The sequence below is a fragment of the Mobula hypostoma genome, chromosome 16 (genome assembly GCF_963921235.1).
Source record: "Mobula hypostoma chromosome 16, sMobHyp1.1, whole genome shotgun sequence".
Taxonomy (NCBI): domain Eukaryota; kingdom Metazoa; phylum Chordata; class Chondrichthyes; order Myliobatiformes; family Myliobatidae; genus Mobula; species Mobula hypostoma.
In genome coordinates, this window is record NC_086112.1 from 2,478,256 (window position 1) to 2,505,235 (window position 26,980).

General features: G+C 38.4%; 1 protein-coding gene across 1 annotated transcript in view; it reads right to left on the bottom strand.

Moving 5' to 3' along the window:
- The window catches only part of slf1 (SMC5-SMC6 complex localization factor 1), a 142,102-nt gene that overhangs the window by 13,418 nt on the left and 101,704 nt on the right, over positions 1-26,980 (bottom strand). The window contains exon 15 of the mRNA XM_063069131.1: positions 22,941-23,029. Coding sequence (XP_062925201.1) covers positions 22,941-23,029 — 89 coding nt within the window. The remainder of the gene's footprint in view (positions 1-22,940; positions 23,030-26,980) is intronic.

Consider the following 26,980-nt stretch of genomic DNA (forward strand, 5'->3'; position numbering starts at 1 on the left):
AGCCGTGGGTGGCGACACAATCATGGGTATACAGAGGGTAAAGGAGGGGAGCTTAGTACACAGCCATGAGGGGCACCTGTGTTGAGGGTCAGAGCGGCAGAGTGAGGGAGCCCACTCTTACCACCTGCTGGTGATCTGACAGGAAGTCCAGGATCCAGCTGCACAAAGCAGGGTGAAGGCCGAGGTCTCCGTGCTTCTTGTCGAGCCTGGAGGGAATTATGGTGTTGAATGCTGAACTGTATTCAAAGTACAGCATTCTCAGATAAGCATACCTCTTCTCCAGATGTGCAAGGACGATGTGCAGAGCTGTGGCTATTGCATCACTCATCTGTCAATTGGTTGTGTTAGCAGTCCTTACTACTGACTCAACATGCAAATTAACCTTAAGGGAATTCTGCATGAGGACATCTATGTCACTTTGCAGCTCTGATTTTTGAATTTTCTCCCCATTTAGAAAACATTCTATGCCTTTATTCCTTCTACCAAAGACCATACACTGCGCGTCACTGTATTCCATCTGCCACTTCTTTGTCCATTCTAAGTCTTTCTGCAGACTCTCCGCTCCCTCAGCACTACCTGCCACTCCACCTATCGGCACAAACCTGGCCACAAAGCCATCAATTCCATCGTCCAAATCATTGACATATAATGTGAAAAGAAGTCGTCCCAACACCAACCCCAGAGCAAAACCATATTCACTGGCAGCCAACCAGAAATTGTTCCCTTTATTCCATTCTTTGCCTCCTTAGTCAGTCAATCTTCTATCCATGCTAGTATCTTCCCAGTAATTCCATGGGCTCTCATCAAAGGCCTAAAAATCCAAGAAAACAACATCAATTGACTCTTCTTTGTTTATCCTGCTTGTTATTTCCTTAAAGAAGTCCAACAGATTTGCTAGGTAAGATTTCCCCTTAAGGAAACCATACTGACTTGGCCTATTTTACCATGTGCCTCCAAGTAGCCTGAAACCTCATCCTTAATAATGGACTCCAACATCTTCCCATCCATTGAAGTCAGGCTACAGGTCAATATCTTCTTTGCTTCTGCCTCCCTCCCTTCTTAAAGAGTGGAGATATACTTGTATTTTTCTATGCCTCCAGAACCATTCCAAAATCTAGTGATTTTTGAAAAACCATTATCAATATCAGAGAAAGGCTATGAACTAGGACCTGAAAAGTGCAAACGGACAAACAAGTTATCCACCTACATAAACCAACAAACTAAAGTGTCTTAAAAAGGCCAGTACAGACCAAGATTTGCAAGTGGCCCTAAAACTGAATATATTGTACGAAGACTTTACCAATGTAGAACTTTACTGAAAAAGTCATCAGCATTTCTATATTCCTTTCCTGCAAGGGCACAAAGTTTAAGAGCTGTGGTGATTAAGACACCAAAAAATAACACTTAAGTAGAAAAGAATAGCAGTGCACTGTTGTCTTTATTATCGTATGGGCTGAGAGAAGTGGAAAATATAGTACAAATTCATTGATAGAAGTAAACAGAACTGGGTTTGTCAATTGTAGTATCAAAACTCAAAAGCATAAAAAGGTATATGATGCACACTGCACAGCTCCAAGCAGAACAAGTTTAAGGCAACAGAAATAGATCTCTACGCGTTTTTAAATGGTCAAATACATTAGGACATGCATACTGAAAATCAGAAAAATGTTATTTTCTCTCATTGAAACCAATTGGAATAAGTCTGGATATTGGCTTGTTGCCTAACTTTTAAATAATTTATAAAATGCACTTGTAGAATTTAGTTTCTATGACCAAAGGGCAAATCCATAATATGGTGAACAGGTGGGCGAGAGAAACATTCACATTAAAAACACATGTGCAAGAAAATAACAAGTTAACAACCAAGAGGGGGCAGGAGAGTATCTTAGATTCAAAAATGCCCAAAATCTAAGTCAATACAGTGCGGTTGTTAGATCTGTATGACATCAAGGGAGCTCTCTACACAAGTGAAAGGACTTACTATGGTGTATTTCCCTAGAGTACATATGTATGCCGTAACTGCATACAACCCCTCTGCTATTGCAGTATTTGATACAACTGTATGTAGTATACAGCAAGTTCAGCAGGAGGTAACTGTTCGTTACTGCTCTACACATATAGTGGGATTAAAAATGTACAGAACTACTAATAAAAAGATCAATAATCTGGAATTGTCCAAGATGCTGGTACCTTAGAAAGGGTGCAGAGGAGATCTACAAGGATGTTACCTGGATTGGGGACCATGCCTTATGAGAATAGGTTGAGTGAACTCAGCCTTTTCTCCTTGGAGTGTCGTAGGATGAGAGGTGACCTGATAGAGGTGTACAAGATGATGAGAAGCATTGATTGTGTGGATAGTCAGAGGCTTTTTCTAAGGACTGAACTGGCTAGGACGAGAGGGCACAGTTTTAAGGTGCTTGGAAGTAGGTACAGAGATGTCAGTGGCAAGTTTGTTTGTTTTTCCACGCAGTAAGTGGTGAGTGCGTGGAATGGGCTGGCGGCGACGGTGGTGGAGGCAGAAACGATAGGATCTTTTAAAAGACTCCTGGATAAGTACATGGAGCTTAGAAAAATAGAGGGCTATGGGTAACCCTAGTTAATTTCTAAGGGAAGGACGTTTGGCACAGCTTTGTGGGCTGAAGGGCCTGTATTGTGCTGTAGGTTTTCTATGCTTTTATTTCAGGACCCTCCACCCCTCAATAAGTGCCAATGTCCAAAAATATTTGGCCAAGCTTTACTTTTCACTTATCTATTGGCTTGAAGAGTCCAGAGTCAGACACCACAACTGGACCTTGTGGGGAAAGTTGTTGATAGGGAATAAGTTGTCTCATGTCTCCACACTGTTAGTGGCATAGGACTTCATGGCAAAAGGATTAATTTTCAATTGTATTACTCTCACAAGTGATCAGTTATCCAACTGAAAATCTTAACTTATCCTCCACAATTATCGGCATCAATCTAATATGCATGGTTAAAGCATTTGTAATTCTTGTTTAAGTATCTTGGACCTTGCACACATTTGCCTTCCCTTCTCTTTTCAGAGTCACCGAGCAAGAGATCAGCTCCCTAGTGCAAGATCATTACAGTATAACTACGGTTATTGAGGTTAAAATATAGTTAGGAATTATGCTCTTCAATTCCTTTACACCTTGAGTTAACAATTTACAATGAAAGCTGTGGGCTATTTTATATAAATAAAATGGGAGATGTGACCCACAATAGTAAATGTCATCAAGTCTCAGATTTGCAGCTGGTATGCTCAATTTTGAGACTGAACACCAGCAGATCTTTGGAATTTACAGCCAAGCCCATAATAACTCAGATGTAGCACGAGAAACATGGAAATGCACTTTGACTAACTCAATGATAATGCATTTAGCACTCTTTTTGTTACTTCTGAAAATAATAGAGATGAGTTACCAAGGGCAATTAAAAATAAGCCATATGTAAATCAAACATTAATAGTTACCAATATAGGGCATCATGCAGCTGATCATTAACAAAATAGTTAAAATTAGCCCAAAGGTTCCTTTTCAGCTCTGTAGTACCAAATAACAAGATCAAACTGATGTATGTTGTTACATGATTTGACTAAATACTGTAGAAGGAAAAAAAACTGCAGACTTCAAACGATTAACAGCCACCCCCTCCCTCCCCCTGAAAAATAGATTAATCATACTGCATTTGTAGTCAGTGAAGTCATGTTTGCCCTTCAGAAGAGATATATTGATTATAAAATGAGTCATAAAAAGATTCAAGTATGCAAGATCCCTACAGGTGTACTTCAAGCTTACCTCAGTTTTGCAATTCTAGTTATTATACTAATTTTTTAAATCTCCTGTTTGAAATAGACATGTAGGAACTGGTGTATCTGAGAGATGCCAAGCTTGCTATACAGACAAAGACACCACAAAACAGTTCAGTAGCCAAGTGAATTCTCCCAACTTCGGAACCAACAAACATTTTGAGCAACAATGTGAAAATTCAAAACGTAATCAGAATGCTACTTATAACAGAGACAAAACTTCAGTGGATATAATATAACCATATTTACGTTTGTAAATCAAACACTTGATATTACCAATCATGTTTATTATCACTAACTTATGACATGAAATGTGTTGTTCTGTAGCAGCAGTACAGCACAAAGACATAAAATTGACTATATAATAAACTTTGCAAAGAGGAATAATTCGGGAATGGTACACTGGGAATAGAAGAGGGGTCGGATCAGGAAGGGGCTTAGGAAGTGAAAAAAAAGTTCCACGATCTTAGAAACCATAGAAAAACTACAGCACAGAAACAGACCTTTTGGCCCTTCTTGGCTGTGCTGAACAATTTTCTGCCTAGTCCCACTGACCTGCACACAGACCATATCCCTCCATACACCTCCCGTCCATGTATCTGACCGATTTATTCTTAAATGTTAAAAACGAACCTGCATTTACCACCTCATCTGGCAGCTCATTCCACACTCCCACCACTCTCTGTGTGAAGAAGGCCCCCCTAATGTTCCCTTTAAACTTTTCCCCCCTCACCCTTAACCCATGACCTCTGGTTTTTTTCTCCCCTTGCCTCAGTGAAAAAAGCCCGCTTGCATTCACTCTATCTATACCCATCATAATTTTATATACCTCTATTAAATCCCCCTCATTGTTCTACGCTCCAGGGAATAAAGTCCTAACCTATTCAACCTTTCTCTGTAACTGAGTTTCTCAAGTCCCAGCAACATCCTTGTAAACCTTCTCTGCACTCTTTCAACCTTATTAATATCCTTCCTGTAATTTGGTGACCAAAACTGAACACAATACTCCAGATTCAGCCTCACCAATGCCTTATACAACCTCATCATAACATTCTAGCTCTTATACTCAATACTTCGATTAATAAAGGCCAAAGTACCAAAAGCTCTCCTTACGACCCTATCTACCTGTGACACCACTTTTAGGGAATTTTGTATCTGTATTCCCAGAACCCTCTGTTCTACTGCACTCCTCAGTGCCTTACCATTTATCCTGTATGTTCTACCTTGGTTTGTCCTTCCAAAGTGTAATACCTCACACTTGTCTGTATTAAACTCCATCTGCCATTTTTCAGCCCATTTTTCCAGCTGGTCCAAATCCCTCTGCAAGCTTTGAAAACCGTCCTCACTGTCCACTACACCTCCAATCTTTGTATCATCAGCAAATTTGCTGATCCAATTTACCACATTATCATCCTGATCATTGATATAGATGACAAATAACAATAGACCCAGCAATGATCCCTGTGGCACACCACTAGTCACAGGCCTCCACTTTGAGAAGCAATCCTCTACTACCACTCTTTGGCTTCTTCCATTGAGCCAATGTCTAATTCAATTTACCACCTCTCCATGTATACCAAGCAACTGAATTTTCCTAAGTAACCTCCCATGCGGGACCTTGTCAAAGGCCTTCCTGAAGTCCATGTAGACAACATCCACTGCCTTCCCTTCATCCACTTTCCTGGTAACCTCCTTGAAAAACTCCAATAGATTGGTCATACATGACCTACCACGCACAAAGCCATGTTGACTCTCCCTAATAAGTCCCTGTCTATCCAAATGCTTGTAGATTCTGTCTCTTAGTATTCCCTCCAATAACTTACCCACTACCGACATCAAATTTACCAGCCTATAATTTCCCGGATTACTTTTCGATTCTTTTTTAAACAACGGAACAACATGAGCCATTCTCCAAACCTCCGGCACCTCACCTGTAGACATCGACATTTTAAATGTATCCGCCAGGGCCCCTGCAATTTCAACACTAGTCTTCTTCAAGGTCCGAGGGAATACCCTGTCAGGTCCTGGGGATTTATCCACTTTAATTTTCCTCAAGATAGCAAGCACCTCCTCCTTTTCAATCTGTACAGTTTCCATGATCTCACTACTTGTTTCCCCTAATTCCATAGACTTCATGCCAGTTTCCTTAGTAAATACAGACGCAGAGTCTTGTCATCTTCAGAAGTTTTCGGATGACTCTGCCATAGTTGGATGCATCAGCAAGGGAGATGAGGCTGAGTACAGGGCTACGGTAGGAAACTTTATCACATGGTGTGAGCAGAATTATCTGCAGCTTAATGTGAAAAAGACTAAGGAGCTGGTGGTAGACCTGAGGAGAGCTAAGGTACCGGTGACCCCTGTTCCCAACCAGGGGATCAGTGTGGACATGGTGGAGGATTACAAATACCTGGGGATACGAATTGACAATAAACTGGACTGGTCAAAGAACACTGAGGCTGTCTACAAGAAGGGACAGAGCTGTTTCTATTTCTTGAGGAGACTGAGGTCCTTTAACATCTGCCGGACGATGCTGAGGATGTTCTACGAGTCTGTGGTGGCCAGTGCTGGTTTATGATGTTAAAAGTCCACTACGTCACTTATTTCAAGTTCTGTGCCCAAAAAACTGGGCACACAACCGCAGATGCTGAGGATATTCTACGAGTCTGTGGTGACCAGTGATATCATGTTTGCTGTTGTGTGCTGGGGCAGCAGGCTGAGGGTAGCAGACACCAACAGAATCAACAGACTCATTCATAAGGCCAGTGATGTTGTGGGGATGGAACTGGACTCTCTGATGGTGGTGTCTGAAAAGAAAAGAGGATGCTCTCCAAGTTGCATGCCATCTTGGTCAATGTCTCCCATCCACTACATAATGTACTGGGTGGGTACAGGAGTACATTCAGGCAGATACTCATTCCACCGAGATGCAACACAAAGCGTCATAGGAAGTCATTCCTGCCTGTGGCCATCAAACTTTACAACTCCTCCTTTGGAGGGTCAGACATCCTGAGCCAATAGGCTGGTCCTGGACTTATTTCATAATTTACTGGCAAAATTTACATATTACTATTTATGGTTCTATTACTATTTATTATTTATGGTGCAACTGTAACGAAAATCAATTTCCCCCGGGATCAATAAAGTATGACTATGGCTAAAAAACCCATTTACGATCTCCCCCATTTCTTTTGGTTCCGCACATAGCCGACCACTCTGATCTTCAAGAGGACCAATTTTATCCCTTACAATCCTTTTACTCTTAATATAAGCTCTTTGGATTATCCTTCACTTTGACTGCCAAGGCAACCTCATGTCTTCTTTTAGCCCTCCTGATTTCCTTAAGTATTTTCTTGCACTTTTTATACTCCTCAAGCACCTTATTTACTCCCTGTTTCCCATACATGTCATACAACTCTCTCTTCTTCTTTATCAGAGTTGTAATATCCCTTGAGAACCAAGGTTCCTTATTCCTATTCACTTTGCCTTTAATCCTGACAGGAACATACAGCCTCTGCACTCTCAAAATTTCTCCTTTGAAGACTTCCCACTTACCGATCACATCCTTGCCAGGGAACAACCTGTCCCAATCCACGCTTTTTAGATCCTTTCTCATTTCTTCAAATTTGGCTTTCTTCCAGTTCAGAACCTCAACCCTAGGACCAGATCTATCTTTATCCATGATCAGGTTGAAACTAATGGTGTTATGATCACTGGAACCAAAGTGCTCCCCTACACACACTTCCGTCACTTGTCCTAACTCGTTTCCTAATAGGAGATCTAATATTGCATCCCCTCTAGTTGGTACCTCTATATATTGATTTAGAAAACTTTCCTGAACACATTTTACAAACTCTAACCCATCTAGACCCCTAACAGTATGGGCGTCCCAATCAATGTATGGAAAATTAAAATCCCCTACCACCACAATGTTATGTTTTCTGCAGTTGCCTGCTATCTTTCTGCAGATTTGCTCCTCCAATTCTCGCTGACTATTGGGTGGTCTATAATACAACCCCACTAATGTGGCCATACCTTTCCTGTTTCTCAGCTCCACCCATTAGGATTGAGTAGACAAGCCCTCTAATCTGTCCAGCCTGAGCACTGCTGTAACATTTTCCCTGACAAGCAATGTTACTCCCCCCCACCGCCTTTCATTCCTCTGCCTCTATCACATCTGAAACATCAGAACCCTGGAATATTAAGCTGCCAGTCCTGCCCTTCCTGTAGCCAAGTTTCACTCATTGTTATAACGTCATAATTCCACGTGTCAATCCACGCCCTCAACTCGTCTGCCTTCCCCGCAATACTCCTAGCATTGAAATATATACACCTCAGAAGATTTTACCAAGAAGGTACAGTCTTCTTGAAAAGCAACTTATACAGTACATGGTATCTGACCATGCTGACCAAAGTAGTAATCAATGCAGTGGATGGCATGTGAATAGCATTACAGCCTCAGCTGCAGAGTCCAGGGTTTAATCTGACTCCACTGCGGAGATGGAGATGGCATGTTCTCCCTCAAACCACAAGGTGACTAGTGGTGTTTGTCAGGGATCGGTACTGGGACTGCTGCTTTTCATATTGTTTGTCAACGATTTATATAATGGAACTTATGGCTTTGTGGCAAAGTTTGTAGATGATATGAAGATTGGTGGATTGGTAGTGCTAAGGAAGCAATGCAATTGCAACAGAACAGACCATTTGGGAGAATAGGCAAAAAAAAGTGGCAGATGGAAAACAGCGTTGGGAAATGTACAATAATGCATTTTGGTAAAAGGAACAATAGTGTGGTCTCCACAAACACGAGGAAATCTGCAGACGCTAAAATTTCAAGCACACACATAAAAATTGCTGGTGAACGCAGCAGGCCAGGCAGCATCTATAGGAAGAGGTACAGTCGACGTTTCGGGCCGAGACCCTTCATTAGGACTAACTGAAAGAAGAGATAGTAAGAGGATAATAAGAAATAGTAAGAGGTCTATTATCTCAATGGGAGAAGGTTTAAACAACAGAAGTGCAAAGGGACTTAGGAGTCCCCGTGTAAGACTCCCAGAAGCGTAATTTACAGGTTGTGTCTGTGGTAAAGAAGGCAAATGCAATGTTGGCATTTATTTCAAGGGGAATAGAATATAAAAGAAAGGAGATAATGCTGAGCCTTTATAAGACACTAGTTAGGCTGCACTTAGAGCATTGTCAACAGTTTTGGGCCCCATATCTCAGAAAGGATGTGTCGTCATTGGAGAGTCCAGAGGAGGTTCACAAGAATGATTCCGGGAATGAAGGGGTTAACATATGAGGAGCATTTGGCAGCATTGGGCCCGTACTCACCGGAATTTAGAAGAATGCGGGGGGGGGGGTGGGGATCTCATTGAAACCTACCAAAAGGACTAGACAGGGTGGATGTGGAGAGGATGTTTCCTGTGGTGGGGGTATCCAGAACCAGAGGGCACAGCCTCAAAATTGAGGGGCAACCTTTTAGAAAAGAAGTAAGGGGGTTTTTTTTAGCCACAGAGTAGTAAATCTGTGGAATGCTCTGCCACAGATTGCGGTGGAGGCCAAGTCCATGGCTATATTTCAGGAGGAAATTGATCGTTTCCTGATCAGTCATGGCCAGAAGGCATTTGTATGGGGTTGATTGGTTTCAGGATCAGGCATGATGAAATGGTGGAGCAGACTCAATGGGCTGAATGGTCTGATGTCTTTCCTTTCCAATATTTGTATTAATTTCTTACATAAAAGAATAGAGTACAGTAGAATATATATCAGTTATAATGAAATCACAGGTAAGGTGTAATTACCCCATATCTATAGAAAATTAATTTAAACATAATATTTAAAAGAGATAATTATATTATTACAAAAAAAATCTAAACCCACTACCAGAAAAAACAGCTGTTAGGTTTAAAAAATGGAAAAGATCCTTAATGTATAGTAGAACATATTACTTGCCAACATCTGTGCTTAATAGCAAATCAAAGATTATGAAAATAATTCAAAAAAGGTCCCCACAATGTTAAAAAATCTCGTCTAGGTTCATAAATTGAACAGCGAATCTTCTCTAAATTTAAGCAAGACACAACATCATGTAACCAATAAGTATGAGTAGGGGGAGTGGCATCCTTCCACTTAAGCAACAATGCCCTCCTGGCTATAAGAGAAATAAAGGCCAAAATATGCAGATCCTGTGTCTCCAAAATAATATTATTTCCTCCAACAATACCAAGTAAGACTGTCAAAGGATTAAAATGCAACAAAAAAGTTTGAAGTAGTTCCTTCCAATGTTTTTCAAGAATCAGACAAGTCCAAAACATATGGATTAATGAAGCTTCTCCGATATTACAGAGATATATCAGAATAAAAATGAGACAGTTTATCTTTAGACATATGGGCTATATGAACCACTTTAAATTGTAGAAGTGAATGACGGGCACATAACGAAGAAGTATTAACCAATTTAAAAATTTCATTCCAAGTGTCCTCGGAAATTGAATACTGTAAATCTTGTTCCCAAAGATTTTTAATTTTATCTAAAGGAATATTTCTCATTCCCGACAACATAGTATAAATATTAGAAATAGATGCATTTTGGAAGGGTTTCAAATTAAAAATTATATCAAGTAAATTTTTATCTGGGCTTTTAGGAAATGTATCAACTTGAGAATGCAAAAAGTCTCTAATTTGTAAATATCGAGAAAAGTAAGACATCTAATACCCAATCTATTCCACTCTTTAAAAACTACATCAGACATAGACAGTTTAAAAAAAGTTAGAAAAAAATGGGACTGGAGTTAGAAAAAACTCAATAAACCAAAATATTTTCTAAATTGTACCCAAATCCTCAAAGTGTTTTTAACTACAAAATTATCAGTTAAATTACTTAAAGATAAAGGAATTGAGGATCCGAGAAGAGAAATAATAGAGAATGTATTAACAGAATTAGCTTCTAAAGAAACCCAGATCGGACAGTCCTCTCGATTAAAATAATATAACCAAAACGTAAGATTTCGTATATTGACTGCCCAGTAATAAAACCTTAAATTGGGTAAGGCTAAACCTCCCTTCTTTTTAGCTTCTTGAAGATGAACTTTATTTAATCGAGAAATTTTATTCTTCCATATATAAGAAGATATAGTAGAATCCAAAGAATCAAAAAAGGATTTAGGAATAAAAACAGATATGGCTTGAAATAAATATAAAAATTTAGGCAAAATATTCATTTTAATAGAATTAATTTGGCCAATCCACGATAGAGAGAGGGGTGACCAATTTGAAAGTGCTTTCTTAACACAATTCAGAAGTATAAAAAAAAATTCCTTAATAAGGAATTTATAATTCCTAGTAATTGTTATGCCCAAATAAGTAAATTGATTTCTTACAATTTTAAAAGGAAGATTAGTATTAACTAATACCAAATCATTTAAAAGAAAAAGTTCACTCTTATGAAAGTTAAGTTTATATCCAGAGAACTGCCTATAAGCAAGAAAGTAAAAGAAGTAGAGAAGGTAAAGAAGACTTCATATTAGAAATGTAGAGCAAAAGGTCATCAGCATAAAGTGAAACTTTACGGTAATACCCCTCCTTAAAATACCAGTGATATCATTAGATTCCCGGAAAGCAATAGCGAAAGGTTCTAAGACCAAATCAAAAGCAAGGGAGAACCTTGTCTAGTTCCGCAATAAAGTTTGAATGGTTTAGAATACGGAGAGTTAGTAAGAACCTGAGCAGAAGGAGATAAAGAAAGTAATTTAATCCATTGAATAAAATTAGGCTCAAAGTTAAATTTTTCTAAAGTTTTAAATAAATAATTCCATTCAACCCGATTAAAGGCTTTCTCAGCATCTAAGGATATCACACATTCCGAAATCTCTTTAGAAGGGGAATAAATAACATTCAATAAACAACGAATGTTAAAGTGGGAGTATCGATTTCTGATAAATCCAGTCTGATCATCAGAGATAATAGATGGCAAAATATTTTCAATCCTACGAGCCAAAAATTTAGATAAAATTTTAGTATCAACATTAAGTAAGGAAACAGGTCTATAAGAAGAACATTCAATTGGGTCCTTATTCTTTTTAAGAATAAGCAAAATAGAGGCTTCATAAAAAGATTGTGGCAACTCACCTAATTTAAGAGTTGCAAAGGACAGAATAAAAATGAGGTATAAGCAGAGGGAAAAGCCTTATAAAGCTCTCCAGAAAATCCATCAGGACCCGGAGCTTTCCCCCGAGAGCAAAGAATGAACAACCTCAGCAATTTCCTCATAGGAAATAGGTTGATCCAACAATTTTCGAATATCATCAGAAAGTGTAGGAATGTTTAATCGATCTAAAAAATTATTCATTATAGTAGCGGTCACCAACCTTTTTAAGCCCAAGATCCCCTACCTTGGCCTTAGTGAAAGGCAAGATCGACCTACTAAATCGGTTAGTCACACGCACGCGCACCGGGCAGCAAAGACCAGAAGTAAAACCCAGCAACCCAGAACAACCTCTCTTTACAAACAGCTTTTTGTAGCGTGAGTATTGCTATATTCCTATTATCATAATTAGTATTACTTATTTTTATAATGCTCACATTACAACACCTTTAATTTTGTGTTTCATTATTTAATTTTGTTTGTATTTCAATATGAAAAATAAGTGAATAAAAATTGACTGTTGCACTCAGTGTGATGACTGGGGCTGAATACTTTCTGCTGGTTCCCTGAAATTCGGTCATAGCAACAGACAGCCAGTTTGAGACCGTCTGTGAGGTGTCTGTCAGTAAGACAGCTCCTGTACTTAGATTTCATAATTTTCATCTCTTGCACAGCGCCCTCGCAAACCTCCTGACAGACTGATTATTTGAATGGACAGTTTCCTTTATTAGACTGAATGTTGAATCTGCAACGTTTTCCAGGTGTTTTGTATTGATAAACTGTGACTGAGATACTAGTATAAGTTTCAGAGGTACTCAAGACAATGACACCACTGTTTTTTGTTTCTCAGTTATTTACACTTGGAGAATGTTGGAATTTAAAGGGGGAGAAGTGTTGCAATGTGAGCATTATAAAGATAAGTTAATACAAATTAGGATAATGGTAATATAGCAATACCCTCGCTACAGAAAACTGTTTGTAAAGAGAGGTTGCTTCTGGGTTGCAGGGTTTTACTTCCGGCCTTTTCTACTGTGGTGCATGGCGGGGGGAGCTACACACATGCGCACTGGACAGAAAGAACAGAACTGAAACCCTGCAACCCGGAAACAATCTCTCTTTACAAACAGCTTTCAGTAGCGGCAGTATTGCTGTATTACCAGTATCCTAATTAGTATTACTTATTTTTATAATGCTCACATTACAACAGTATTTGTGTATTTATTTTACATTTTTTTCAGGATCTACTGGGAAAGTCTTAAAGATCGACCAGTTGGCGACCACTACATTAGAGTGTTATCTTTAGGAGGATCAGAACTATAAAGTTTAAAGTAGAATTCTCTAAAGGCATCATTTATTTCTAAATGATCAGATGTTTTATCACCATTAGCTTTACAAATTTCTTTAATTTGATGTTTAACTATAAAGGTCTTTAATTGGTTAGCTAATAGTTTACCCGTTTTATCTCCATGAACATAAAACTGACTTTTATCTTTTAAAAGTTGCATTTCAATTGGATAAGTTAAGAGCAGATCATATTTAATTTTAATTTCAACACGTCTTTTATATAAAACAGGATCTGGAGCCAAAGCATATTTCTGGTCTAGTTGTTTCAACTGATTCTCTCCTTATTAGCTTTTTTCCCCAACATTAGAGGTAGAAGAAATAATTTGACCTCTAATATAAGCCTTAAAAGCATCCCATAAAATAAGACTAGAAATCTCTTCTAGCGTATTCTCTTCAAAAAAGAGAATAATGTGTCTCTCCAAAAATTTTTTAAAATCTTTATCTGATAACAGAGTTGAATTAAAATGCCAGAATCTATTTATTTGGGAGATATCTGTAAGATTTAAAGATAAAAACACAGGAGCATGATCTGAAACAGCAATTTCTTTATTTTTCACAGGATTGAACTAATGGAATCAATTGGCCATCAACAAAAAAGTAATCAATCCTGGAATACGTATGATAAACATGAGAAAAAAATGAGTACTCTTTATCTGTTGGATGTAGAAAACACTAAAGATCAACAATATCACACTTCATTGGTAAAGATTGGATAAAGGAGGCAGATCTACTACAAGTCAATCGTTTAGAAGAAGAACGATCTAAAACAGGATCTAAACAACAGTTGAAGTCTTCTCCTAAAATCAAAGAATATAAACTTAAACCTGGTAAAAACCAAAAAAAAATCAAAAAAGCCTGGATCATCTATATTCGGGGCATACAAATTAGCAAAAATTATTAATTTATTATCTAATTTCCCTGAGACTATGACAAAACACCCATTGGTATCAGACACTACATTCTGTTGACAAAAGAAACTGAATTGTCTATAAAAATCGAAACTCCTCTTGCCTTAGCCTGAAAGGAGGAATGGAAAGATAAACCCTTCCAACGTCTGAAAAAATGTAAATTATCACGTGTTTCTTGTAAAAAAATAATTGAAACATTCAATTTAATATAATTAAATCTTATTATGTTTCACAGGATGGTTTAATCCTTTCACATTAAAACTAAGTAAATTAGAAATATGGTTCATTTAAAATATTGCTTAAAGGAGATGTTTGAATAAAAATTGCTGGAATACATATTAAATCCAAACAATGAGCTTTAAGAAAAAGTAACCAAGGAACAAATGAAGCTAAGAGAACCAAACAGCTGATAGAAAAGAAGAAAACCTCCCCCCACTCCCCGCCCAAAGAGAGAAGATAGACCAAAGGGCAGTTGACAACTAAACCTATCATCCCTCCCAAAACAATCTACTGGCTGAGCTCCAAAAAAATCTCAAGGCAAAACTGCTTCCAACAAGACATAACAAAAAAAAAGAGCAAAATTAAACATATTAAACAAAACCTCAAAGAATTATACTATAAAAATATTAGAAAGAAATAAGACAGTTCAAAACATATTAACTTAGAAAGCACTAACACAAAGAAAACTTACTAATATTAAATCCTTAATTTTCTAAACAAGGAGATAAAAATACAAAAAAAAATTAGATATGAAGGTATACCAAGAGTGAAAGAAAAACAATTGTTCATGAAAGAAAGTAATGAGCAATTAAACTGCTGATTTTAAAAAAGGATCCATCAGGCAGATGCAACGTAAATTTGTGTAAAGAGTTATTGAACAGTTAAACTTCTGAAATCGAATCAGCACTCCAGAAATCCTGCATTTCTTTGATCAAAGTAAACCATCTGTGAGAGCCATTTTGCAAAATGATTCTAAGACAAGCGGGGTATTGAAGAGAGGGTTTAAAACCTTTATTATACAGCTCAGACATGACTTTTTGAAATTTGAAGCGCTCATTCAACACCTCGGGTGAAAAATCTTCCACAATCCTGAACTTGTGGTCTTCATAATCAATCATACCTTTGCGATGAGATTCACGAATTAAAAGTTCCTTTGTTTGAAAGTCGTGAAGACAAATTATCACTGAACGAGGGTGTCCTCCCAGAGGAGGTCTTGGTGAAGGTGATCTATGAGCTCGGTCTATCTTAGGTAGGGATTTTAAAATATTCGGAAATAATTTAGCCAAAAGGGTTGCAAAAAATTCCAAAGGCTGATTACCTTCCAATGACTCTTTAAAACCCAGAATACGTAGATTATTTCTTCTGTTTCTATTTTCTAAGTCGATAATCTTCTGTCTTAATGTTTCATTAACTTTTAACTGTTTATCACAGATCTGTTCCAGGTCGTCAATCTTCGCGTCGAACATCATCAGAGTGTCTTCATCCTCTTTTATCCATTTATCATGTCCAATTAAAGTTTTTTTGCATGGGATCCAATTTCCCATCCATCCGTTTAAATTCAGCACTGTGTTGCTGGAACTCCTCTAAAAGTTCATTTTTATGCTTCAGAAGTGTTACCATAATCGACTCCAAAGTTACAGGAGGGTCCTCTTCTTTTTTTAGTAACTTTAGCATGACTCAACATAAAGCAATATTGCGTTTAAAAGTAAGTTTTCAAAACAAGTTGGAAGCAGTAAATTAAAAAGAGTAGGAGCACCTATAAAAGTGCTGCTACTCCATCAACAGCCAGTACAGAAGTCCTGCCCTGATGTCTTATGGTCTTTCGTTTTCACTTCACTGACTTTGTATAGTTTCAATAATTCAGTACAACGTATATTTTTGACTTGTAAATGGTAAAAAGCTTTGGGAATCAGGTTAATCAATTTGAATAAAATACAATAAAATGATTTGCTTTCATGGTCACAAGGTTTATATGATGAATCAAATTTCTAATTGATGATCTAAAAAAAAAGCCAAAAGCAGGCAAATCAGGCCAAATACATCCTTGATTAAGTTGTAATAAGGTTCGTTCCTAATTCTCATGGCCTTGATGGAGCCAACAGGTGAGCATTATAAGCCAAAGAAATACTGCTCAGAGTTTGGACACTTCGAGTCTGAGACAGTATGCCATGGAAACCAGAATACAATAATTAACACAAACAACAGGAATTCTGCAGATGCTGGAAATTCAAGCAACATACATCAAAGTTGCTGGTGAACGCAGCAGGCCAGGCAGCATCTATAGGAAGAAGCGCAGTCGACGTTTCAGGCCGAGAGGGTCTCGGCCTGAAACGTCGACTGCGCTTCTTCCTATAGATGCTGCCTGGCCTGCTGCGTTCACCAGCAACTTTGATGTATGTTGTTACAATAATTAACAGCTAGTTTCAGTTATAGTAACTGTTGGATCTGACCGTTTAATTCTGAAATTTGACAGTTTAATTGATATTTTCTTTGCAGTTTAACAATTTATAATATGATTGCATTTTAGTAGCTCTTATATGCCTGTAACTTTTACAGCCTGTAGTGGTTATTTTGGTGCAATTCTGGAAATTATAATGTTCTGCATGATTTGAATAAGAGCCACCTCACTGGTTAACTCTTATCGATAAACTTGAATGGAATTTTCCTCATCTCTGTAGTATAAAAATTGCTGACTACAAGGCGGCATAAACTTAGCTTTGTCTCTCTCTTTGCTTAACAGGCCTCCATCACTGCTTGTTTCAATTTTCCTTTGTTCTATCAATGCTTAATACAATGATCGTGAAGAAATAAGTTTTGTGCCTCTTTCCCAACTTCTAAAAGAACCTTGGATTAAAACCAACATAACCAAGAAACATTCGTTTTGAACTTCAGTAAAATAAATCTGCTATCCTTATCCTTTTTGGCTTAATTTTGATTCTAAGACCAATGTGATTGAGCTTCAGCTGCTTCCTCAGATTTGGGCAATTTGCATTGGATAATAAGAACCAGCAATGAAAACAAAGGAGCACAATGGCTTATTCCAATCTTAGTTACAAAAAATAGCTTTGACAGAAACAAGTGTACACTTGATTAGAGGTAGCCAACTTACTTCAAAGTTTTAGCTATGGTCTGTTCAACAGCAGAAACAATTTCCACTTAAAAAAATAGACTTTCAAGAATACTGGTGTTTTTAATATCATATGAATCGTTAATGCTTAACCAATGTTTCTTACAATCTCAATCTTAATACTTTCCTTAAAATTTTAAGGATTCGAGTTTTGTTATCTTGGAAACTTAGATAGTGCTAATCAAGTTATGTGATTTACAAGATGAAGCTAAAAAAAATCGTTTAGAATCTTTTCAAAATATCTTTAATAACAGCATTTCAGTTGCTTGATTGATAGTGTTACTTATTTTCAATTCTTTCATTAGTACTTTCTTCTAATCTTGCATTTGAACACTTTGAGATTGTGCTAATGCAACCAACCAAGTGCACAATAAAATTTGCAGAACAACTTGTTAGATTCAAGATAATTTAGTTAATCAAAAAATTAATTCTTATTATAATTTTTAAGATGTTGAAGCAGCTTCAAAACATTGTTGCTAAAATAGTCAAATGTGGGAATATGAAAGACAGATGACCTGTTTATCTATGTTAAAATGATTAAAATTCTCCACTTTATGTTATCCAAATCAGTCTATTTCATCCTTCAGATTAACAGCAAGCAAATAAAAAAATAGCTATAGCAAGGGGATACCCATAAAACCTTTAGCAGTTAGAAGTACAAATAATTTAAGCTACAAAATGAATATTTGTTTGTACTGGTGGTATATCAACAAATATTGCCAGGTGATTCAAACAGCTGTGTCTGACATGATAAAGATGCAATAACATTAGACCCATTTGCGATCTCTTCAAGTACAGTATTTACTCTATTCTAGTGAAGAATAAAAGTGAAACCATTTGCACATTTCCACCACCTGAACAATCCATATACGACATGTTGGTTCCGAAATATAATTCTTTCCCTGTGCCACCACTAAATTCATGCCAATGATTCAGAATTTGCGCCTTCTGGCTCTAGTTTCTTTTGTCAATTAAAAGATTCCTTATTTTGGCATGGATAGTGGATTGGTTAACTGATAGAGGGCAGAGAGTTGGTATAAATGGGTGTTTCTCCGGTTGGCAGGCAGTGGTGAGTGGGGTGCCGCAGGGGTTGGTGCTGGGCCTGCAGCTGTTTACCATTTACATTGGTGATTTGGAGGAGGGGACTGAGTGTAGCATAGCAAAATTTGCTGGTGACACTAAACTGAGTGGAAAAGCAAATTGGACAGAGGATGTGAAGAGCCTGCAGGGGGATATAGATAGGTTAAGTGAGTGGGCCAAGGTCTGGCAGATGGAATACAACGTTGGTAAGTGCGAGATCATCCACTTTGGAAGGAATAATAGAAGAGCAGATTATTATTTAAATGGTGAAAGATTGCAGCATGCTGTTATGCAGAGGGACTTGGGAGTGCTTGTGCATAAATCGCAAAAAGTTGGCTTGCAGGTACAACAGGTAATTAAGAATGCATATGGAACGTTGGCCTTATTCCAAAATCTTTTTTTTGATAATGTTGACTCAAAAATTTCCTCATATATATGGCAGAACAAAAATCTTAGGCTAGGTAAAAGGTATTTACAGAAATCTAAAAAAGAGGAGGGGTTAGCACTCCTGAATTTTAGATTTTATTATTGGGCAATTAATATTCAATACTTAAAATTTTGGTTACGAGATTTGGATGCAACTTCAAGTCCACATTGGATAAATCTTGAATGTAATTCATTACAAGGGTTTTCTTTGGGTACAGTTTTAGGAACTTCGCTTCCTTTCACTTTTTCTAAACTGTATAAACAAATGAATAATCCAATAGTTAAGCATACTTTGAGCATATGGTTTCAATTCTGAAAATATTTTGGGTTGAATCAATTTATTTTAGCAAGCCCTATTATATCTAATTTCCTTTTTCAACCTTCCACTATGGATCAAGCTTACGTTGATTGGAAAATCAAAGGTATAGTACGATTTCGTGATTTATTTTTGGATAACTGTTTTATGTCTTTTGATCAACTTTCTAATAAATATAATTTACCCAGATCTCACTTTTTTAGATACCTACAGGTTAGAAACTTTTTAATTACTGTTTCTCCTAATTTTCTACACTTATATCCAATGGATATTTCGGAAAAAAATTTAGATTTAAATCTCTCTCAGAGTAGTGTTGTAGCAATTATTTATAATATAATTATGAATTTATGTCCTGATGTATCTAATAAAATTAAAACTGATTGGGAAAGAGAACTTAAGATTATTATACTGATTGAAAAATGGGAAAAAATTCTTCAATTAGTTAATTCATCTTCTATATGTGCTAAACATGCGTTGTTACAGTTTACAGTAGTGCACAGGGCTCATATGTCCAAAGATAAACTATCTTGTTGTTACTCTTATATAAATCCTATATGTGATAGGTGTCATTCCGAGATAGCTTCTTTGACTCACATGTTTTGGTCATGTCCTTTGTTGGAAAAATATTGGAAAGATATTTTTGATATTATTTCAACGGTTTTGAATATAGACTTACAACCTCACCCAATTACTGCTATTTTTGGGTTACCAATGATAGAATCAAATCATTTAATCTCTTCAGCTCGTAGGATGATTGCATTTCTTACTTTAATGGCTAGAAGATCCATTTTGCTGAATTGGAAAGAGATTACTCCTCCTACTATACATTGGTTTTCACAAACTAAGTTGTGTTTAAATTTAGAAAAAATTAGAAGTGTGGTTTATGACCCTTCCATTAAATTTGAAAAAAAAACTCGGAGGCCATTTATTCAGCATTTTCATATGATGTAATTTGACCATTTCCAAACTTATTTTACTTCTCTGTAATGTTGGTTGAGAGGAACGGAGTCGTTGACACTAAGGTTTTCTTTTCTCCCATTTCTTACGATGTTAAACCAGCCCAGGTCTTTTTTTTTTTACGTTTAGTTGATTAATTCTGTTTAGATTAGTTTTTTTTGAGGGTTTTTTTTTGTTTTGTTTTTTTTTTTCTTTTTTCATGAATTTTTGTCCAGATTTTTTGTTTGTTCTGTATTATTCATTGGTATCCTATATGATTGGGAGTTTTGTTAATTAAGTACTACTTGGTTCTATAATTACTCATGTTAAGTACAACAATGTATTCCCAATAACTTTGTACTATTATTATGTTATGTTTATATTTTATGAAACTAATAAAAAGATTGAAAAAGAAAAGGAATATTGGCCTTCATTCCTAGAGGGATTGAATTCAAGAGCAGGGAGGTCATGCTGCAACTATACAGGGTACTGGTGAGGCCGCACCTGGAGTACTATGTGCTGTTCTGGTCTCCATACTTGAGGAAGGATATACTGGCTTTGGAGGCAGTGCAGAGGAGGTTCATGAGGTTGATTCCAGGGATGAAGGGGTTAACCTATAGGAGAGATTGAGTCGCCTGGGACTGTACGCTCTGGAATTCAGAAGAATGAGAGGGGATCTTATAGAAAAATACAAAATTTTGAAAGGGATAGATAAGATAGAGGTAGGAAAGTTGTTTCCGGTAGATGAGACTAGAACTAGGGGACATTGCCTCAAGATTCAGGGGAGAAGATTTAGGACGGGGATAAAGAGGAATAGATAGAGTGGACAGCCAGCACCTCTTCCCCAGGGCACCACTGCTCAATATAAGAGGACATGGCTTTAAGGTAAGGGGTGGGAAGTTCAAGGGGGATATGAGAGGAAGGTTTTTTTACTCAGAGTGGTTGGTGTGTGGAATGCACTGCCTGAGTCAGTGGTGGAGGCAGGTACACTAGTGATATTTAAGAGACTACTTAGACAGGTATATGGAGGAATTTAAGGAGGGGGTTATATGGGAGGCAGGGTTTAAGGGTCGGCACAACATTGTGGGCAGAAGGGCCTGTACTGTGCTGCACTATTCTATGTTCCATGAACTATTATTCCCCAGAGAGTGGTGAATCTGTGGAATTCTCTGCCCAGGGAAGCAGTTGAGGCTTCTTCAGTAAATATATTTAAGATACAGTTAGACAGGTTTTTATATAGCAGGGAAATTAAGGGTTATGGAGAAAAGGCAGGTTGATGGAGCTGAGATTACGGACAGATCAGCCATGATCTTATTGCATGGTGGGGCAGGCTTGATGGGCCAGATGGCCTACTCCTGCTTCTATTTCTTATGTTCTTTATCTAGGCCCTTTGTCATTTTGAACATCAGAATCAGGTTTAATATCACCACATATGTCATGAAATCTGTTAACTTTATGGCAGCAGTACAATTAAATACATGATGATAAATAAATAGACAAAAAGAACTGAATTTCATCAAGTATACATATGTCTATCAAGTAGGTAAGTTAAAATAAGTCGTGCAAAAAAATTGCTAAGTAAATCTTATTCAGTATACTTTATGCAGTATATGTACATTGAATAGATTAAAAATTGTGCAAAAAACAGAAATACTATATTTTTTTAAAAAGTGAGATAGTGTTCGTGGGTTCAATCTCCATTTAGAAATCGGACGGCAGAGGGGAAGAAGCTGGTCCAGATCGCTGAGTGTGTGCCTTCCAGCTTCTGCACTTCCTTTCCAAAGGTAACAATGAGAAGAGGGCATATCCTGGGTGATGGGGATCCTTAATGATGGACGCCACCTTCTGGATGCACCTCTCCTTGAAGATGTCTTGGATACTATGGAGAATAGTACCCATGATGGAGCTGACTAATTTTACAAGCTTCTGCAACTTATTCAGCCTTGTGCAGTAGCCCCCACCATACCAGATGGTGATGTAGCCAGTCAGAATGCTCACCGTGGTACATTTGTAGAAGTTTGAGGGTCTTAGCTGACAAACCAAATTTCCTTACTCCTGATGAAATATAGCCACTGTCTTGTTTCTTTTTTATAGCTGTATCAATATGTTGCATCCAGGTTGGTCCTCAGAGATACTGACACCCAGGAACTTGAAATTGCTCACTCTCTCCACTTTTGACCCCTCTATGAGGATTGGTTTGAGTTCCCTCATCTTACCCTTTCTGAAATCTACAATCAATTCTTTGATCTTGTTGATGGAAGGTCGTTGCTGCGACACCGCTTAACTGGTATATCTTGCTCTGTACGCCCTTTCATCATCATCTGAAATTCTGCCAACAATGGTCGTATCATTAGCAAATTTATAGATGGCATTTGACTATGCCTAGCCACACAGTCACAAGTGTGGAGAGAGACCAGACCAGTGGGCTAAACACACATTCCTGTGGTGCACCAGTGTTGATTGTCAGCAAGGTGGAGATGTTATTTCCAATCCACACAGATTGTGGTCTTCTGGTTAGGAAGTTAAGGATCCAGTTGCAGATGGAGGTACAGAGGCCTAGGTTCTGTAGTTTATGATTAATCCCCAAATTGAAAACTCAAGTCTATTTGCAGAAGTGGAGTTTCTTCTTTGGAAGAATTCTAGTAAACCGTTTTTGTATCTTCTACAAAAAAAAATGTTTATATTCTTCCTAAAATGGGATGCCCAGATTGGGCAATTGCTAATGAAGGCTCTAAAGGGTATGTGCACTCTACATGCAAAGGTCTATATTCCATTTTAATGATATTATATAAATAAAATACCACCAATATTCCCTCAGAATAAGGTATATTTAAAATCTATTGTGGAATAACTCTTACCTTTCATTTTGATGTTATTGTATTCACTTTTAGTTTCCTTTGCATCCAGGCAATTAATATCCTTTGTTGATAATGGACGATATTTCTTCCTAATACATAAAGGAATTTTTTTCTATTAGCAAAGCCCAGTTTAATGTATACCAATTTTATTTCTGATTTCCAAACTGTAAGTTCACTTACATTTAACAATCCTGCAGCACTGTACAATCCATAACAATTAATTGTATTTCACTGCAATATAAGTGTAAATGCAATGGGTTCCATGGATGAATCTCCTAGCTAAAGCATTATGAGACATTAATCCATGGGGTGGAAGAAAATGGAGGGGCAGACCTCCTGGCCAAACTCATTCATATCTGTATATGGCCTATCGATTACACAATAAATGAGAATGAATGGCTCAGTTTTATTTCACCATGAACCACAGTGGCCAGTCCCAGAGTCAAAGAGAAGTACAGCACAGAAACAGGCTCTTCGGCCCATCTGGTCCATGCCAAACCATATAAACTGCCTACCCCACTGACCTGCACCGGGACCTATTCAATACTTTGCTTAAATATTGAAATCGAGCTCACATGCACCACTTGTTCTGGCAGCTCATTCCACACTCTCATGACCCTCTGATTGAAGAATCTTTCCCTCATGTTTCCCTTAAACTTTTCACCTTTCACCCTTAACACACAACTTGTGGTTTAATCCCACCAAACCCCAGAGGAAAAAGCCTGCTTGCATTTACCCTATGTCTATCTATCTGAAGCTTCCGTTGGTCAGAATTGTGTCCTAACTCGGCTATAACTGGTGCACCAATTGTGAGTTGGAGAGCTATAAGAGAGGAGGCGGCCCACAGGTCCAGGAGCATAGTTTAAAACCAGAAAAGTTTTGCCGGAACTCGCTGAAACTGGCCTACCAATCATGAGTTGGAGAGCAAGGAAGGTTCAGGCATAAAAGAGAGAGACTCCCTTCTGGAGCAGTCATCGACGGAATAGTCTGAGTCAGAGTAGTAAGGCTTTGGCTCATTCGGTCTTCAGCGAGGTTAAGTGAGTGAGTGAACTTTGTTTCTTCTTTGCATTTTTTTTTTCCGGAATAGAGAGCATATCTATAGGGTTAGTACTTTGCTCTGTGTGTCAGATGTGGGAATCTTGGGAATCTTCCAGTCTCCCAGATGGCCACATCAACGTCAGGTGCACCAAGATGCAGCTCCTGAGAGATCGTGTTAGGAATTTGGAGCTGCAGCTTGATGACCTACAGCTTATTAGGGAAAGTGAGCAGGAGATAGAGAAGAGCTACAGGGAGTTAGGCTGCAGGAGTTAGGTAAGTGGGTGACTGTCAGGGAAGGGAAGGGAAGAGCTCAGATAGTAGAGAGCACCCCCGTGGCCATCTCTTCAGTAATTGTTATCTCGTTTTGGATGCTTTTGAGGGGGGTGACCTGACAGAGGACAACCACGGTGATTGGGTCTCTGGCACTGAGCCTAGTTCCGTGGTGCAGAAAGGAGAGAAGATGAGGAATGCGGTAGTCATAGAGAAGTCCATAGTGAGGGGAACAGACAGGAGGTTCTGTCAGCTTGATTGAGATACCCGCATGGTGTGTAGCCTTCCAGGTGCCGAGGTACAGGATGTCTCAATTAGGTGCAGAGTATTCTGAAGGGAGATGGGGAACAGTCAGTTTTCATACATGTTGGTACCAATGACATAGGCAGAAAAGGGAGGATGTCCTGAAGAGAGAATTCAGGGAGTTGGGTAGAAAGCAGAAAAGCAGGACCTCCAGGGTAGTAATCTCAGGATGGCTGCCTGTGCCACATGATAATGAGCTCAAGAATAGCATGATCAGGCACATGATAGCATGACCTGAGCATGCTTAGCAAGATAAATGCCCATGGAATTACAGGGAAGTTACTAACATGGGCAGAGCATAAACAGAGTGGGAATAAAGGGATCCTATTAGTGCTGGGATTGCTGCTTTTTAGAATATATGTTAATGACTTGGACTATGGGATTAATGGGTTTGTGGCTAAATTTGCCGATGATACAAAGGTAGATGGAGGAGCAGGTAGAGTTAAGGAAACAGAGACTGCAGAGGGACTTAGATAGATTAGGGGAATGGGCAAAGAAGTGGCAAATGAAATACAATGTTGGAAAGTCTATGGCCATGCACTTTGGTGGAAGAAATAAACAGGCAGACTATTTTTAGAATGGAAGAGAACTCAAAATCCAGAGATGCAAAGGGGTCTGGGAGTCCTTGTGCAAGATACCCTAAAGGTTAACCTACAGGTTGGGTTGGTGGTGAAGGTGGCGAATGCAATGTTGGCATTCATTTCTAGAGGTTCAGAATATAAGAGAAGGATTGTGATGTTGAGGCTCTATAAGACACTCGTGAGACCGCACTTGGAGTATTGTGTGCAGTTTTTGGGCTCCTTATTTTAGAAAGGATGTACTAACATTGAAGAGGGTTCAGAGAAGATTCACGAGAATGATTCTAGGAATGAAAGGGTTACCGTATCAGGAACATCTGGCAGCTCTTGGGCTGTATTTCCTGGAGTTCAGGGAAATGAGGAGGATATCATAGAAACATTCCAAATGTTAAAAGGCCTTAACAGATTAGATATGGCGAAGTTATTTCCCATGGTAGGGGAGTCTAGGACAAGTAGGCAGACTTAGAACAGAGATGCAGAGAAATTACTTCAGTCAGAGGGTGGTAAATCTGTGGAATTTGTTGCCACAAGTGGCTGTGGAGACCAAGTCATTGGGTGCATTTAAGGCTCAGATAGATAGGTTCTTGATTAGCCAGGGCATCGAAGGGTATGGGAAGGCAGCAGGGGAGTTGGGATGACTGGAAGAATTGGATCAGCCCATGATTGAATGGCGGAGCAGACTTGATGGGCTGTATGGCCGCCTTCTGCTCCAATATTTTATGGCCTTCCTCACTGCCCATGACACCACAAATCTTGATGTCATCTGGAAATCTGCTGATTTAGTCAACCATATTATCGTCCAGCTTGTTGATATAGATGACAAATAACAATGGACCCAGCACCAATTCCTGCAATACACCACTCGTCACAGGCCTCCAGTCAGAGGGGCAACAACCTACTACCAATCTCTGGCCAATGTACAAGTTAATATATTACCTGCACCTCCATTTTTCCCTTAATGAGGCCTAAATATCTCATGAAAACCAAGGTTCCCTACAGTTGTTATCTGTACTTTTTGTTCTGACAAGTTTTGTACTCTCAAAATGTCACTATTGAAGGCCTTCTAATTATCAAGTACACCTTTACCAGAAAACAGCATGTCCCAATCCACATTTGCCAGTTAGTTTCTAATACCATCAAAACTAGCCTTTCCGCAATTTAGAATCTCGACCCGTGGACCAGACCTGTCCTTTTGCATATTTACTTTAAAATTAATAACATTGTGGTTACTAGGTGCAAAGAGTCCTCCTACACAAACTTTTGTTACCTGCCCTTTGTCATTCCCTAATAGTAGGACCAGTATTGCGCACTCTCTCATTTGGCCTTCTATGTACTGATTAAAGAAACTTTCCTGAACAGATTTGGCAAACTCTATCCTATGTAGTCCTTTGACTGCATGGGAGTCCCAGTCAATATGTGGAAAGTTAAAATTACCTACTATAAATGTTTCTTGCAATAGTCTATAATCTCTATGAATTTGTTCCTCTAAATCCCCAATAATGTGGTCATATCTTCTAGTTTCTCAATTCCACCCATAACACCTCACTGGATGAGTTCTCCAGTCTGTCCGGATGGAGCACTGTTGTGACATTTTCCAACTAGTATTGCTACCCCTCCTCCTTTACTCGCTCCCAACCTGTCACATCTAAAACAATGGAACCCCAGAATACTGAGCTGCCAGTCCTGCCCCTCCTGCAACCAAAACGCACTAATGGCTACATAACGCCTGGTGTTGATCCATGCCCTGAGCTCAAAAGTTTTTCCTGTGATACCACTTGCATTGAAATATATGCAGCTTCGGAGACTCGTAGCACCATGCTCAACTTTTTGATTCCTGACTTTGAGGTTTTA